This window comes from Oryx dammah, unplaced genomic scaffold, assembly GCF_014754425.2.
Source record: "Oryx dammah isolate SB20612 unplaced genomic scaffold, SCBI_Odam_1.1 HiC_scaffold_29, whole genome shotgun sequence".
Taxonomy (NCBI): domain Eukaryota; kingdom Metazoa; phylum Chordata; class Mammalia; order Artiodactyla; family Bovidae; genus Oryx; species Oryx dammah.
In genome coordinates, this window is record NW_024070213.1 from 73,842,659 (window position 1) to 73,857,898 (window position 15,240).

Genomic DNA, 15,240 nt, shown 5'->3' on the forward strand with positions numbered 1-15,240 from the left:
GAGTTTCAGCCTCAGCATCAGTCCTTCCAAGGAATACCCAGGACTGGTCTCCTTTAGGATGGACTGGTTGGATCTCCTTGCAGACCAAGGGACTCTCAAGAGTCTTCTCCAACACCACAGTTCAAAAGCATCAATTCTTCGGCGCTCAGCCTTCTTCACAGTCCAACTCTCACATCCATACATGACCACTGGAAAAACCAAAACCTTGACTAGATGGACCTTTGTTGACAAAGTAATGTCTCTGCTTTAAGGTGCTATCTAGGTCGATCATAACTTTCTTTCCAAGGAGTAAGCGTCTTTTAATTTCATGGCTGCAATCACCATCTGCAGTGATTATGGAGCCCCCCAAAATAAAGTCTGACACTGTTTCCCCATCTACTTCCCATGAAGTGATGGGACCAGATGCCATGATCTTCATTTTCTGAATGTTGAGCTTTAAGCCAACTCTTTCACTCTCCTCTTTCACTTTCTTCAAGAGGCTTTTTAGTTCCTCTTCAGTTTCGGCTGTAAGGGTGGTATCATCTGCATATCTGAGGTTATTGATATTTCTCCTGGCAATCTTGATTCCATCTTGTGCTTCTTCCAGCCCAGCTTTTCTCATGATGTACTCTGCATATAAGTTAAATAAGCAGGGTGACAATATACAGCCTTGACGTACTCCTTTTCCTATTTGGAACCAGTCTGTCGTTCCATGTCCAGTTCTAACTGTTGCTTCCTGACTTGCATATAGGTTTCTCAAGAGGCAGGTTAGGTGGTCTGGTATTCCCATCTCTTTCAGAATTTTCCAGTTTCTTGTGATCCACACAGTCAAAGGCTTTGGCATAGTCAATAAAGCAGAAACAGATGGTTTTCTGGAACTCTCTTGCTTTTTCGATGATACAGCAGATGTTGGCAATTTGATCTCTGGTTCCTCTGCCTTTTCTAAAACCATTTTGAACATCAGGGAGTTCACGGTTCACATATTGCTGAAGCCTGGCTTGGAGAATTTTGAGCATTACTTTACTAGCTTGTGAGATGAGTGCAATTATGCGGTAGTTTGAGCATTCTTTGGCATTGCCTTTCTTTGGGATTGGGCTTCCCTGGTGGCTCAGATGGTAAAGCATCTGCCTGCAGTGCAGGAGACCCGGGTTCAATCCCTGGGTTGGGAAGATCCCCTGGAGAAGGAAATGACAACCCACTCCAGTACTCTTGCCTAGAAAATTCCATGGACTGAGGAGCCTGGTGGGCTGCAGTCCATGGGGTCACAAAGAGTCAGACATGACTGAATGACTTCACTTTCAATTTCTTTGGGATTGGAATGAAAACTGACCTTTTTCAGTCCTGTGGCTACTGCTAAGTTTTCCAAATTTGCTGACATATTGAGTGCGGCACTTTCACAGCATCATCTTTCAGGATTTGAAGTAGCTCAAGTGGAATTCCATCACCTCTACTAGCTTTGTTCCTAGTGATGCTTTCTAAGGCCCCCTTGACTTCACATTCCAGGATGTCTGGCTCTAGGTGAGTGGTCACACCATTGTGATTATCTTGGTCGTGAAGATCTTTTTTGTATAGTTCTTCTGTGTATTCTTGCCACCCCTTCTTAATATCTTCTGCTTCTGTTAGGTCCATACAATTTATGTCCTTTATCGAGCCCATCTTTGCATGAAATGTTCCCTTGGTATCTCTAATTTTCTTGAAGAGATCTCTGCTGCTGCTGCTGCTAAGTCACTTCAGTCGTGTCTGACTCTGTGTGACCCCATAGACAGCAGCCCACCAGGCTAGAGATCTCTAGTCTTTCCCATTCTGGCATTTTCCTCTATTTCCTTGCATTGATCGCTGAGGAAGGCTTTATCTCTCCTTGCTATTCTTTGGAACTCAGCATTCAGATGCTTATATCTTTCCTTTTCTCCTTTGCTTTTCACTTCTTTTCTTTTCACAGCTATTTGTAAGGCCACCTCAGACAGCCATTTTGTTTTTTTGCATTTCTTTTCCATGGGGATGGTCTTTATACCTGGGTGGTCTTTATCCCTGTCTCTTGTACAATGTCACGAACCTCCATGCATAGTTCATCAGGCACTCTATCAGATTTAGTCCATATATATGTAATATTTCTTGATATATCCTGGAATCATGTGTGTTCCTTGAATGTGTATTTGATCTGTGTATTTCTTAGTAATTATTGCCCCACCCTCCATAATTTTTCTGGTCATTTTTATGTATTTACTTTTCCAGAAGATTTTCAGAACCATTTCCTTGGGGATTATTTGATTTCAGATAACATACAAATCAATTCAAAAGGGTTTACTGCATGCATATAAGACTTTGTCATGTGATTAGAATAAAAGGGGAACAACCAGCCTCACTCAAATCCTGAAGGACCTGGGTGAAGGATCTGGGTAAAGAACCTGCCAGAAATATTTAGACTATCACTCTAGTCCTCTGCCAGAGCTATTATGTAACTTAATCTTACCCATCAGCTTTAAAGTTTAGTAGTTCAAATTTTAGGAGAAATAATTGAATTGGTCACTGTCTAACCAATGATTTTTTTCTCTGATTCAGGTACTTGTAAGGGTAGCTCAAGACTTTTTATAGGGGGAAATGTCTTAGAAAATGACTGTGAGTTTGGCAGACATCCTAAATAATGTCTAGTAAAAGCTCTTTGATAATGATTATTTTAGTCTCAGAATAATGACGGCCTTTCCATTTATCAAATTTCTTTTTATGATACTTCATAGAGTTTCTTAGCTTTTTTTTTTAAAAAAATATATTGTCCCCAAATATATGTTTAGATATCTTAGGCTTTTCATTATTTTGAATGGAATCTTCTTTTCCCCCCATTATATTTATTTGAATGATTGACTGGTCATTTTTTGTATATACAAAAGTAATTAGTCTTTGTAGTTAATTTTTAACTGTCTACTTTATTGACTTTTCTGATCATTTCCTTGTGTTGTCAGTTGTTTCTCTTGAATTATCTAGGTATATAGTCATGTTATCTGCAAAGAAAGATTGTTTTGTCTTCTTTATAACATATTTTATATTCTTAAATATTCTGGTATCTTTATAATGATCAGAAGGAAATCACTAAGCTCATTTTCATTTTGTAAATCCAGAAAAAGGACAGGACTGTTGTGTTATATTTGGGAAGTCTAACAAAAACACGAGGCCAGATATTGAACTTCTTGATGACTTAACTGGAAGTAATCTGTCCAGCCAACAAACCAGTCATCAGTCCATCTATCCATCCATCCATCCATCCAGCTAGCCAGCCAGCCAATAAATCTTTTCTTTTTTTTATACCATAGATACTTGTAGATACAATAAGAAAGACACAGTCCCTGAAGTTAAAGAATTTAGATATAGAAACAAACACAAAAGCAAGCAATTAAAATAGTACATAAGGCAAAATACATGGTGTTAATGAAAGCACATAGAAATGGGCACCTAAGCCAACCTTGGGCAGTCAAGGAAGGCTACTGGAAGAGGGTAACATCTAAAAAGATTTCTGAAGGAAATATTTGAATGGAAGGAAGACTACATTCTCAATAAATATATTATGCCACTCAGTTGCTTTGAAATTTTAGTGATCAACCATTCTGAAATCTTCATGAATCTCTAGATTTTTCAATTTGCCTTTGCAGCTCAAGGTGCCAATGGTACTCTGGGGAACCCCACCCTGGATACAAGTCTACTGGAGGAGTTCTTGGGCAATGACTTCGATTTGGGAGCCTTGTAAGTAATGAGAGCACTGTTCTCCATTTGGTGTTTAAAAAATTATGAAATAATTAAATGAACTGGGAAGTGCTTCTTCCTTTTCTGTTTTCCAGAAGAGCTTAAGTAGAGTTGGTATTATTTCTTCTATTAATATAAACCTTCTGCAAATTTCATCAGTGAAGCTAACTAAGTCTGGTTTGTTTTGCCTTTTTTTTTTAATAGGAAGGTTCTCCCTTCCAATTCTGTATTTTTAATAGACATGGGGCTATTCAGGTTATCAATTATTAATTATCAGCTTAAGTAGTTTATGTCTTTCAATGGCTTTATAAATTTCACTTATCACCTATTGAATTTACTGGCATAAAATTGTTCATCACATTTCCTTATTATACTTTTAATGTCTGTAGAATCTATAGTGAACAACAAGTGTTGTCATTGATATCATGTCATTGATATTCATGTCTTTTTTTCTTGATAATTTATCAAGAGGTTTATCAGTTTTCTTAAGCTTTTAAAGAACCAGCTTTTGGTTAAAATTATATTCTTAACTGTTTTTCTGTTTTCTATGTCATTGATTTCTGCTCTTATTTTCTAATATTTATATATCCGTGTCCACTTTCTTTTAAAACAACTTATAAGCAATAAAATTCAACTTTTGTCTTGTGTATGGTTTTGTGAGTTTTGAGAAATCCACAGAGTTGTGTAACTATTGCCAGGGTTGCCACACACAACCATTCCTTCACCCGATACATTTCCCCTACATTTCCACTTTGTGCTTATACCCATCATGCTCCCCTAACCCCTGCTGACCACTGATCTTTCTTTTTCTGTCCCCGTAGTTTTGCTTTTTCCAGAATGTCATATAAGTGAGGCCTTATGGTATATAATACGATGAGTCTGACTTCTTTCACCAAGCATAATGTCCTTCTTTTTCATTCTTTTTGCTGTTGTTGTTCATTCTTTTTTATTGCTGAGATAAGCCCACGCCAGTGTTCTTGCCTGGAGAATCCGAGGGATGGGGGAGCCTGGTGGGCTGCTGTCTATGGGGTCACACAGAGTCAGACACGACTGAAGTGACTTAGCAGCAGCAGCAGCAAGCTCTGTTGTAACAGTTTGTCCAGTTACTCATTCAAGGATATTTTGATTATTTCCAGTTTTGACAGTTTTGAACAGCTCTTATAAATATTCATGCATAGGTGTTTGTGTGATCAAAAGTTTTAATTTCTCTAGGGTAACACTTTGGATAAAGTCTGCTGGACCATGTTATAAGTACAAGCTTAACTTTATAAAATTGCATTACCACTAGCAATATATGAGATACCCAGTTTCTTCTCTTCATCACCAGTTCTTGGAATTATTGGTTTTTTAAAAAATGTTATTATAGCCATTCTAATAGGTTTATCATGGTATCCCAATTTGTTTTAATTTGCATTTTCCTATCAATAACTGATGTTGAGCCTTATTTCATGTGGTTGTTTACCTTTCATATATTTTCTTTGTTAAAATGTTTGTTCAAATATTTTGCCCATTTAAAAAACTAAATTTTTCTTATTTTGGAGTTCAGAGAATTCTTTAGGATATTAGAACAGTGTTGGATATGTGATTATGAATACCTTCTCCATGCCTGTAACTTGTGTTTTCATTCTCTTCACAATGTCTTTCCCAGAGGAGAAGTTTTAAATTTTGATGATGTCCAATAGACCAAATTTTTCTTTTGTGTTTTATATCTAAGAAATATAGATATTGCCTAACAAGTTGTCAGAGATTTTCTTCTGTTTTTTTCCTAAAAGTTTTAGTTTTATATTTAGGTCTGTAATCCATTTTTAATTAATTTTTGTATGAGTTTTGAGATACAAGTTGAGATTAATTTCTTTGTGTATAGATGTCCAGTTGCCTTATGAATTCCTTGTTGGATAATATTTCTCTATCAAATTGTCTTTATGCTGTTATAAAAAAATTAATTGACCATGTTTGTATGGATCTGTATCTAGACTCTTTATTCTGATCCATTGATCCATGTATCTATTATTTTGCAAGTACCACATTATCTTGATTACTGTAATCATGTCTTAAAACCATATAGTATAAGTTCTCCAAATTTGTCTTCTTTTTCAAAAGTGCTTTGATAATTCTAGTTCCTTTGACCTCACATAAATATTAAAATCAGCTTGTTTATATCTATAACAATCTTACTGAGATGTAGACTGCTGCTGCTGCTGCTGCTAAGTCGCTTCAGTCGTGTCCGACTCTGTGCGACCCCACAGACGGCCTCCTACCAGGCTCCCCCATCCCTGGGATTCTCCAGGCAAGAACACTGGAGTGGGTTGCCATTTCCTTCTCCAATGATTGAAAGTGAAAAGTGAAAGTGCAGTCGCTCAGTCGTGTCTGACTCTTAGCGACCTCATGGACAACAGCCTACCAGGCTCCTCCATCCATGGGATTTTCTAGGCAAGAGCATTGGAGTGGGGTGCCATTGCCTTCTCCGAGATGTGGACTAGAATTGTATTAAGTCTAGAGATCCATTTGGGGGAAAATCAACATCTTAACAGCTTCCCAGGTGGTACAGTGGTAAAGAACCCGCCTGCCAGTGCAGGAGAGGCAGGTTCGATCCCTGGGTCAGAAATATCCCCTGGAGAGGGGAATGACAACACACGCCAGTATTCTTGTCTGGCAAGTCCCATGGACAGAAGAACCCAGGTGGGCTACAGTCCGTGGGGTCTGAAGAGAGACATGACTTAGCAACTGAGCTTGCATATACGACATCTTAAAATTGAGTCTTCCAAGCCATGGACCTGGACTGCAAGGAGATCCAACCAGTCCATTCTGAAGGAGATCAACCCTGGGATTTCTTTGGAAGGAATGGTGCTAAAGCTGAAACTCCAGTGCTTTGGCCATCTCATGCGAAGAGTTGACTCATTGGAAAAGACTCTGATGCTGGGAGGGATTGGGGGCAGGAGGAGAAAGGGACGACCGAGGATGAGATGGCTGGATGGCATCACGGACTCGATGGACGTGAGTCTGGGTGAACTCCGGGAGTTGGTGATGGACAGGGAGGCCTGGTGTGCTGCAGTTCATGGGGTTGCAAAGAGTCGGACACGACTGAGCGACTGAACTGAACTGACTGAAGCCATGGACATAATTGTTGGTTAGTCACTAAGTCGAGTCTGACTCTTTTGAGACCCCGTGGATTGTAGCCCACCTGGGTTTTTCTATCCACGGGACTTGCCAGACAAAAATACTGGAGTGGGTCGCCATTTCCTTCTCCAAAGGATCTTCCCAACCCAGGGACTGAACCTGCATCTGCAGCCTTGGCAGGCAAATTCTTTACTGCTGCGCCACCGAGGAAGCCCTATGAACATACACCTCTCCATTTATTTAGGCTTCCGTTGCTTTCTCTCATAAGTGTTTGTAGTTTTAGCTATAAATCTTGTATGTTTTGTTTAGATCTACACCCAAGTGTTTCATGATTTTTCTTTGAGTTAGTGTAAATAATAGTGGTTCTAAATTTTTTTTCCCAAATTTTAGGTTCCAATTATTCATTGCCATCATATAGAACTATTTTTGTTTTTTATGTAGTGGGCTTGGGTCCTGCAATCTTAATGAAGCCATTAATTAGTTTAAGAATTCCTCCATGTGTTTGTTTTCAATTTCACTAATTTCTATTCTTATTTTTTCCTTCTGCTTGTTTTGGGCTTGGTCAGCTCCTCATTGTTTAGTTTTGAGTTGGAAGCTTAGTTCTTGATTTGAGACCATTCTTTGTTTTCTAATTTAATCGTTCAATGCTTTAGCTGCCTTCCTCAGTTTTTAATATGCTGTTCTTTGGTTTTCTTTCAGCTCAGAATATTTCCTATTTTTTCTTGAGACATCCTCTTTAACTCATGGGTTGCTGGAATGGGTTTATTTAATTTCTAAATATTTTGGAAATTTCCTGGCACTGATTCATTGTTTAATTCCCTTATGGACACAGAACACACTCTATAATTCTAATTATCTTAAATTGGTTAAGATTTGCTTTATGATCCAGGACATGATCTATCTTGTGAGTGTCCCCTGTGCACTTTGCGCATTCACTGTTGTTGGGTCAAGTATTCAAGCTGGTTAACATTGTTGTTCAAGTCTTCCACAGCCTTCCTGAATTTTCTCTACTTCTTTTATCTATTACTGTAAGAGAAATGCCAAAGTCCTCAAGAATGATTGTGGATTTAGAGTTCTCAGTTCTTTCCCCCCCAGTACTGTCTTCTGATCTCTATGGTTTCTGATGAGAAAGAAGCAGTTTTTGAATCATTGCTTCCTTGTATATATAATATGTCATTTTTCTCTACCTGCAAGATAACATTTTCAGCAATCTTATTATAATGTGTCTGGATAGGAGAAGGTTTTCTTTGAAATTATACTGTTTTGCTCTGCTTTTTAAACTGTAAATTTCTATTTTTCACTACATCTAGGAGGGTTTTAGTCATTTTTTCTTCACATTTATGTTTCTGTATCAGTGTCTTTCTTTCCTCTGTCTAGGACTCCAGTGATGTAAATGTTAGACTTTTGATGTTGTACACAGGTCCCTGAGGCTCAGTTCATTTTCTTCCTCTCTGTTGTTTATATTGGATAGTTTCTATTAATCTGTCTTTAAGTTCACTGACCCTGCTCTGTCATTCCCTCCTGTTGCTGAGCCCACATTGACGTTCCTATAAATGCCCTTCCATCTCTCCCCCATGAAGGACAGAGAGTTAAACAAGACATGAATCTATGAATCTCAATAGTAACAGGGAAAGCTATTTGCAGGTATTTTGGTACCTGGCTCTTGTTGCTCTTTGCCAACAAAAAACGTCCATGCCAAAATGACTGTGGGGAAGAATGGAAGCTCAACATTTTGCAGGCTAATTAAGCATGCGCGCGCGTGCACACACACACACACACACACACACAACTGATGGGTTGCCACATATCTGACCCACACTCTGAGCCGGCTGTTTGCTCCAGGTGGCTGCATGGGCTGACACCAGACACAAATTGCCCCTGTGCCTGCTTTCATATTCCTCTCAGTCCATGCAGATAGCTGCCATTATTCCTGCAAGAAGGATGGGCAGGTGGGTTTACCCTAACCATCTCTGCCTATAAACAGTCTGTCAGAAGTTATCTAGTTTCTTTCCCTCACGTGATCTCTTCTTAAGATAAGGTAAAGCTTATCCCATCGGAATCTGTTTAATCATCTGGATCACTTTTATAACTAGCAGAAAGAACTTTAGCTGTTTGTGGGGAAAAGTGAACAAGTTTTAAGTCTTATTCAAAGAGCTGTCTTTCTACCTGGGTGTTCAGAAATCTGTCATTTGATCTTGGTCTCCCTGATAATAATGGTCCTTCAAGCAAGACCAGATATCTTGCTATGGATGGTTGCTATTGAGATTCAGACATAGTTTGCTCAATCAGATTTACTTTCTACCTTTGAGAGTTTGTAAGTGAAGTAGAGGAGAGAGTTAATATTGTTGAACGTACATCAATTATTAGGTGTTATTCTTTGTAATTTATTCACTTGTTTAATTACATATTTGATTTTACACATTTCATTCTCTTATTAACTCTTCAAAATAGGCACAATATTGTCCATATTTTACACATGAAGAGGCTGAGATGCAAAGTAAATCTTCATCGGTTAGAGACAAAGCTGGAATTAAAATGTGCCTGGCGCTAGAACACCTGCCTTTTCTTCTACGTGCATCTTTTGGATTAATTGATATTTTCAGAGATGTTTTTAGACTCCATGACTCTCAGGGAAACACATGAAGTGTGTCTAAAATTGTGTGCTAAAAGCTGTGACTCAGACGGATCCTGAACCATTGTTTGCAAAGATTGTCAGAGTTCTCGCACGTTAAAGAGAAGTCCTATTATCAGACAACCTACCTTTGCTCAGGTACATGCAGTTAAGTGGAGCTGCAATAAAAATCCAAGAGAGAACAAGTGGAAACAGCCCCAGTCTATACTCATGGAGCTGCTGAGCTGGTCCAGTGAACATTATACATCTGGATAATATATTCAAATACCCCAAGTGTTGAGTGTTTCTAAATTCCAAGCTCTCTTTTTGCAGGCTAGTTGTATTCCTCACAGAAGCCCTGGGATGTAGGTTTTCTTTCCTGGGTTCACAGCTAATAAGTAGCAGAGCTAGGATTCAAGCATGAATTTACTACAAACACTGTGTTACTTCCCCTCTGCTATGTGAAAGTGTTAGCTACTCAGCCGTGTCCGACTCTTTGCAGCCCCCTGGACTGTAGCCTGCCAGTGTCCTCTGTCCATGGAATTCTCCAAGCAAGAACACTGGAGTGGGTAACCATTTCCTTCTCTAGGGGATATTCCCAACCTGGGAATCGAACCCAGGTCTCCTGCGTTATAGGCAAATGCTTTACTGTCTGGGCCACCATATTGCCCTTGAATTGTGACTTTAAAAATTATCAATGACAACTTTTAAGCAACTTAAGAGACTATTAAGCTACACAATTTCTGAAAGCAAATTTGAATCTCATAGATATATTTTCAAATCTCAAATACATTAAAAAATGAAATTTTGGCTATGTGAAACAGCTGTCCCTAAAAGCTCTATGGAAAAGTAGTCCCATAAGATGCTGTGGGAAAAAAAATTAAAATTCCATGGTCAATAATAAATAAGCTTGTGACTCACTGACTTAAAATTAGATAAATTTCTTTACTGCAGGACTTCTCAGAGCCTTTGTTGGGCTAATATGCAGCTGCAAAAGAGAAATGGTATGCAGTGTTCTCAAACTTACATGGCTGGGAGTCCCTTTGGGGAGGCATGGGCCCATATATAAGCACTGGAATGTGCTGCTCAGGACAACCTCATCTTTCTGTGTGACTCTAACTGGTATGTTGGACTGGGGATTGTTAGGATGAGACGTTCTAACAATTGCCCTCGCACCCATGTTTCCTTGTGTAGAGAGTCCAGGGCAGCTGTCTGACCAGGAGGAGCAGGAGGAGCAGGCTGAAGTCCTCTGATTTGCTAGGTTAGCCTGACAGTTACCCACTAAAAACAAAGGTGAACTGTGGTGGTTGAACACCCTGGGAAATGTCCAGGTACAGAGTACTGCTTATAGGGCAGGAGGCTAGAGACTTAGGGGGCAGCATAAACTCCTGGAAGTTACAGTGAAATAGGACAAGAGGTGTGTGTGTGTGTGTGTGTGTGTGGTGTGTGTGTGTGTAGAGGAAGGAAGACTCTGGAAAAGTGACCAGTGGATCTTCAAGACAGGCTTTGTTTTCTTCAAACATGCCCAGAGGTTTTCCTGCTTCCTTCCTTTACACAAAGTGGGGGTGAGGTGGCCATAGCCTCAGCATCGCCTGAAAGCTAAGAATGTCATACCTCAAGCCCTGACCCCAAATGCTGAGTCTAAATCTGCTCTTTTACCAGGATCCCTGTGGGATTCACATACACGTTACAGTTTGAGAAGCCCTACTTTAGATCACATGCATATATGTTCTTCCCCACCACTTCCCAAGACCCAGACCAAGTAATACAGTCTGGTTAGAGTGTGTTCAAGGAGGCAGATGGCACACCAAGCTTTAGGCTGGCCTCGAGATGCTGCTGATGGGTAAGAAGGGACTAACTTAGGGCACTGAGGTGACACCCAATCACAGATTTCCACGGGTGACTTCACAGGAGAGGAACTTACAGACAGATTAGGCCCATGAAAAATCGACGCCAGGTTTCATGTCATTTCATTCTAATGGTTGAGATTAAGCATCTGGTATTCTGGGTTTTGCTTTGTTGTTGTTGTCTACCCGCTAAGTCGTGTCTGACTCTTTGTGACCCCATGGACTGCAGCCCACCAGGCTCCTCTGTTCATGGGATTCTCCAGGCAAGAATACAGGAGTGGGTTGCCTTTTCCTTCTCCAAAGGATCTTCCCAACCCGGGGACTGAACCCATGTCTCCTGCATTGCAGGCAGATTCTTTACTGCTCAGCCACCAGGGAAGCCCAGGTTTCACTCTGGACTTGGCTTACTGGAGTTGGATGGCAAAACGAGTTAGGAGTCAGTGACCAGCTGCATGTTTTAGTTCTGCCACCGGTATAGCGGGGCTGATAAACTCTTCACTGTGATGTTGCGAAAGAGAGTGAAATAGTCTGTGTAATTCTGTGAGATGAGTGTTTTAAAGGCTGGGTTCATCGACCAGTTTGATTTCTGGGTTCAAACAGATGCAGTAGGAGGAAAGCTAAACAGAATCCTGAGCTAAAGCATTACCAGTGACTTATCAATTCTAAAGATATTTGTAAAAAATGACATAACCTACAGTAAAGAGTTTAAGATATTTAAATATCTGTATCGAAAAACACCACATTCTTTTTTTAAAAAATAACCTCATTTATTTCTTTCTGGCCATGCTGGGTCTTTGTTGCTGCGCTCTGGCTGCGTGCACGGGCTTCTCCTGTTGCAGAGCACAGGCTCCAGGCGTGCAGGCTTCAGTAGCTGCAGTTCCAGGACTCTGGAACACAGGATCAGTGGTTGTGTGCATGGACTTAGTCGCTTTGCATCATGTGGGATGTTCCCAGATCAGGGATCAAACCCACGTCTCTTTCACTGGCAGGCAGATTCTTTACCACCAGAGATGCCCAACACCTTGATCTGTTCGAGCATAAACTCTGATGCTAGATCTTTTGACTCCAGTTTGACTGGTTGCCAGATGAATAATCTCGGGTAAATTACTTAACCTCATCAGGTCTCAGTTTCATTGTCTGGGGGTTAGGGGCAAAGATGGTCATAGCAGACATTAGATGAGGCAACACATGCAAAGGGTTAGCTCAGTGACTGGACCAGAGTAGGTCTTCTCTAAAGGTCGTTTATTTCTCAAGCAGCAGGAGAGAGTGGTGAGAGGGTCAGGGTCTTTGCAGTTTGCCAAGGTAAGGCTGAAGAAGACAGGTGGCAGCTTGCTGGTCTTTTTTTTTTTTTTTTTTTAATTGTAGGATAGTTGCTTTGCACCATGCTTTTCTTGCTTCCACTGCCCTGACATAAAATGATTTTCTTGGGCAACTTTATCTGGTGATGACATTTCTGCCAAGGCCCTTTCCCATCCCAGCTTCCACGTGGTAGGTACCAAGCTTGATCAAATATTTATTTATTAAGTGCCTACTACATGCTTGCCAGTGGGCACTATGCAGGAGACACACACACACACACACAGTATTAAGACATGGACTTCCCTGGTGGCTCAGACTTTAAGGAGTCTGCCTGTAACACGGGAGACCCCGGTTCAATCCCTGGGTTGGAAAGATCCTCTGGAGAAGGAAATGGCAACCCACTCCAGGATTCTTGCCTGGAAAATCCAATGGATGGAGGAGCCTGGCAGGCTACAGTCCAAGGGGTCGCAAAGAGTCGGACACGCCTGAGTGACTTCACTTCTACATGCTTGCCAGTGGGCACAATGCAGGAGACACACGCACACACAGTATTAAGACAGGCTCGTAAGTGAATGTCTGTGTGGGAGGACGTGAATCATACACATGAAAATCTGGAGAGAATCCTTTCAGTAACAGCAGTCTTTGTAATTGCATGATGGAGTCCAACAGTAAACAAAACAATGAAGTTCCTGCTCACAGTTTACCGAGGGCAATGTGGTAAAGCAGTCTGCCCTGCAGGGCACCCAGGCACTTTTCTTTGATTTAGTGGTGTGTGGTTTAGTGGCGTCAAATAGCAAATTGACTTTCTGTGGGTTTAAGTATTGTTTTTTTTTAAGTTCTCAGAAGACAATGCATTTCCTTATTGCCTGCTCCTGGGGAAAGCTCTTCCTATGCCTTCAGCATTCACTCTTAGCGCTCTAAGGTCACTACGGACTCCAGTGGGAAGAGAAAGACACTGACGTATTGTATAAAGTCGTTCAGTAAGATGAAGAAAAGTAAGTGTAGGGTAGGAGCGTAGAATGCAAGGGGTGGGAAGACTCTACCAGGTTAGACTGGTGGTCAGGAAAACTCTCTTGATATATGAATTTATATACACACACATATTTATGGCCATATGTCAGGTAAAAAGCAGTAATTCATATTTATTAAGTAATAACTCTGTACAGGGCACTCTGCTGAGGTGATGTCACTGTGCAATAGAGCTTTAGAGAAGGTGCAAGTGGTATGTGAAGGTGTTGGGTGGAGTCAGTGGAGAAAACTGAGGACTGGACTGTAGAATCGTGAATAGTCCCAGCTGGGTGTTCATGGGAAGCCCATGTCTTTTTTTTTTTTTTTTTGCTTTACCGCAGGGCATGAGGAATCTTATTCCCTCACCAGGGATCAAACCCATGCCCACTGATGTGGAAGCACAAATCTTAACCACTGGACCGCCAGGAAGTCCCAGGAAGCCCACATCTTAGCACTGTTAAGTCCTGCCTGGTGTCTAGTAGAGTTATGAGCACATACTAGGCACTCAGTAAATGCTGAATCCAGCCTGGCTGCAATCTGAAAGGAATCCTGGCTGCTTTGGAGCCAGCATGCAGATGTCCTGGATGTACTAACTTCAACCAGCTCAAAAGAACATCTATTTTGCACTCCTTTTAATTTGCATCCCTTTCAACCCACAGGAGACCACACTTTGCCATTTATCCTATTATTATTGAATGAGTCTCTTTATTTTTTAAGTCTATTTTAGCTATTATTCATGAAATCACTTCTGCCTTCCCATACTCATATTCTTTCTCCATTAGTTTTCAACTTATCAGTCTTTAAAGTGTTTCTTGCAGGCAACATATAGTTGGGCCTTGCTTTTTAAAAATCCATTCTTCCAGTATCTTCCCTTTAATGGGAGTATATAATCCATTAACCTTTAATGCAATTATTGATGTTACATTTAATTCTGCCACTTTATTATTTGTCTTTTAAAAAATCTCTTCTACTTTTATTCCTCTGTAAGACATGTTGATGGCTCATGGTTCAGCCACACATTTGATGAGGGTTTTTACTCAGAATTTAGGGTTTCCCCTCTCTGTATCCCTCTTTCCCAAGATTTCCCTTTCAGTTTCAGTAGCTATGTTTGCCCCCAGCTCTGTTCTCTGATTCTTCAGTCTTGAAAGACTGTGGGTTTCTATTGGAGTTTTGGTGGCTCAGACAGTAAAGAATCTGCCTGCATTGTGGCAGACTGGGTTTTGATCCTTGGGTCAGGTAGATCCCCTGGAGAAAGAAATGGCAACCCACTCCAGGATTCTTCCCAGGAAAATCCATGGACAGAGAAACCTGGCAACTAATACACATTGGCGTTTTAGCCCTATTCAATTGGCCCTAAGGCTGAAAGCTGTAAATAGACAACTCACCCTATGCCATTACTTTCTTCTAAGTTTCAGAACTCCTCCAAGATCTTCTTCCTTTTGTCTGTTTTTCAGTATTTTCAGGTATATGCATGAGTGTGTGCAAAGTTGCTCAGTTGTGTCTGACTCTTTGTGACCCTCTGGACTGTAGCCCACCAGGCTCCAGAGTCAAAGCTATGGTTTTTCTAGTAGTCATGTACAGATGTGAGAGTTGGACCATAAAAAAGATGATAAAGAAGGCTGAGTGCTAAAGAACTGATGCTTTCAA

General features: G+C 40.6%; 1 protein-coding gene across 1 annotated transcript in view; it reads left to right on the forward strand.

The window, feature by feature from the left end:
- Positions 1–15,240, forward strand: part of MYRFL (myelin regulatory factor like) — a 120,852-nt gene that overhangs the window by 25,412 nt on the left and 80,200 nt on the right. Inside the window, exons 2-3 of the mRNA XM_040233940.1 lie at positions 2,539–2,595; positions 3,621–3,711. Of these exons, the coding sequence (XP_040089874.1) occupies positions 2,539–2,595; positions 3,621–3,711 (148 nt within the window). The remainder of the gene's footprint in view (positions 1–2,538; positions 2,596–3,620; positions 3,712–15,240) is intronic.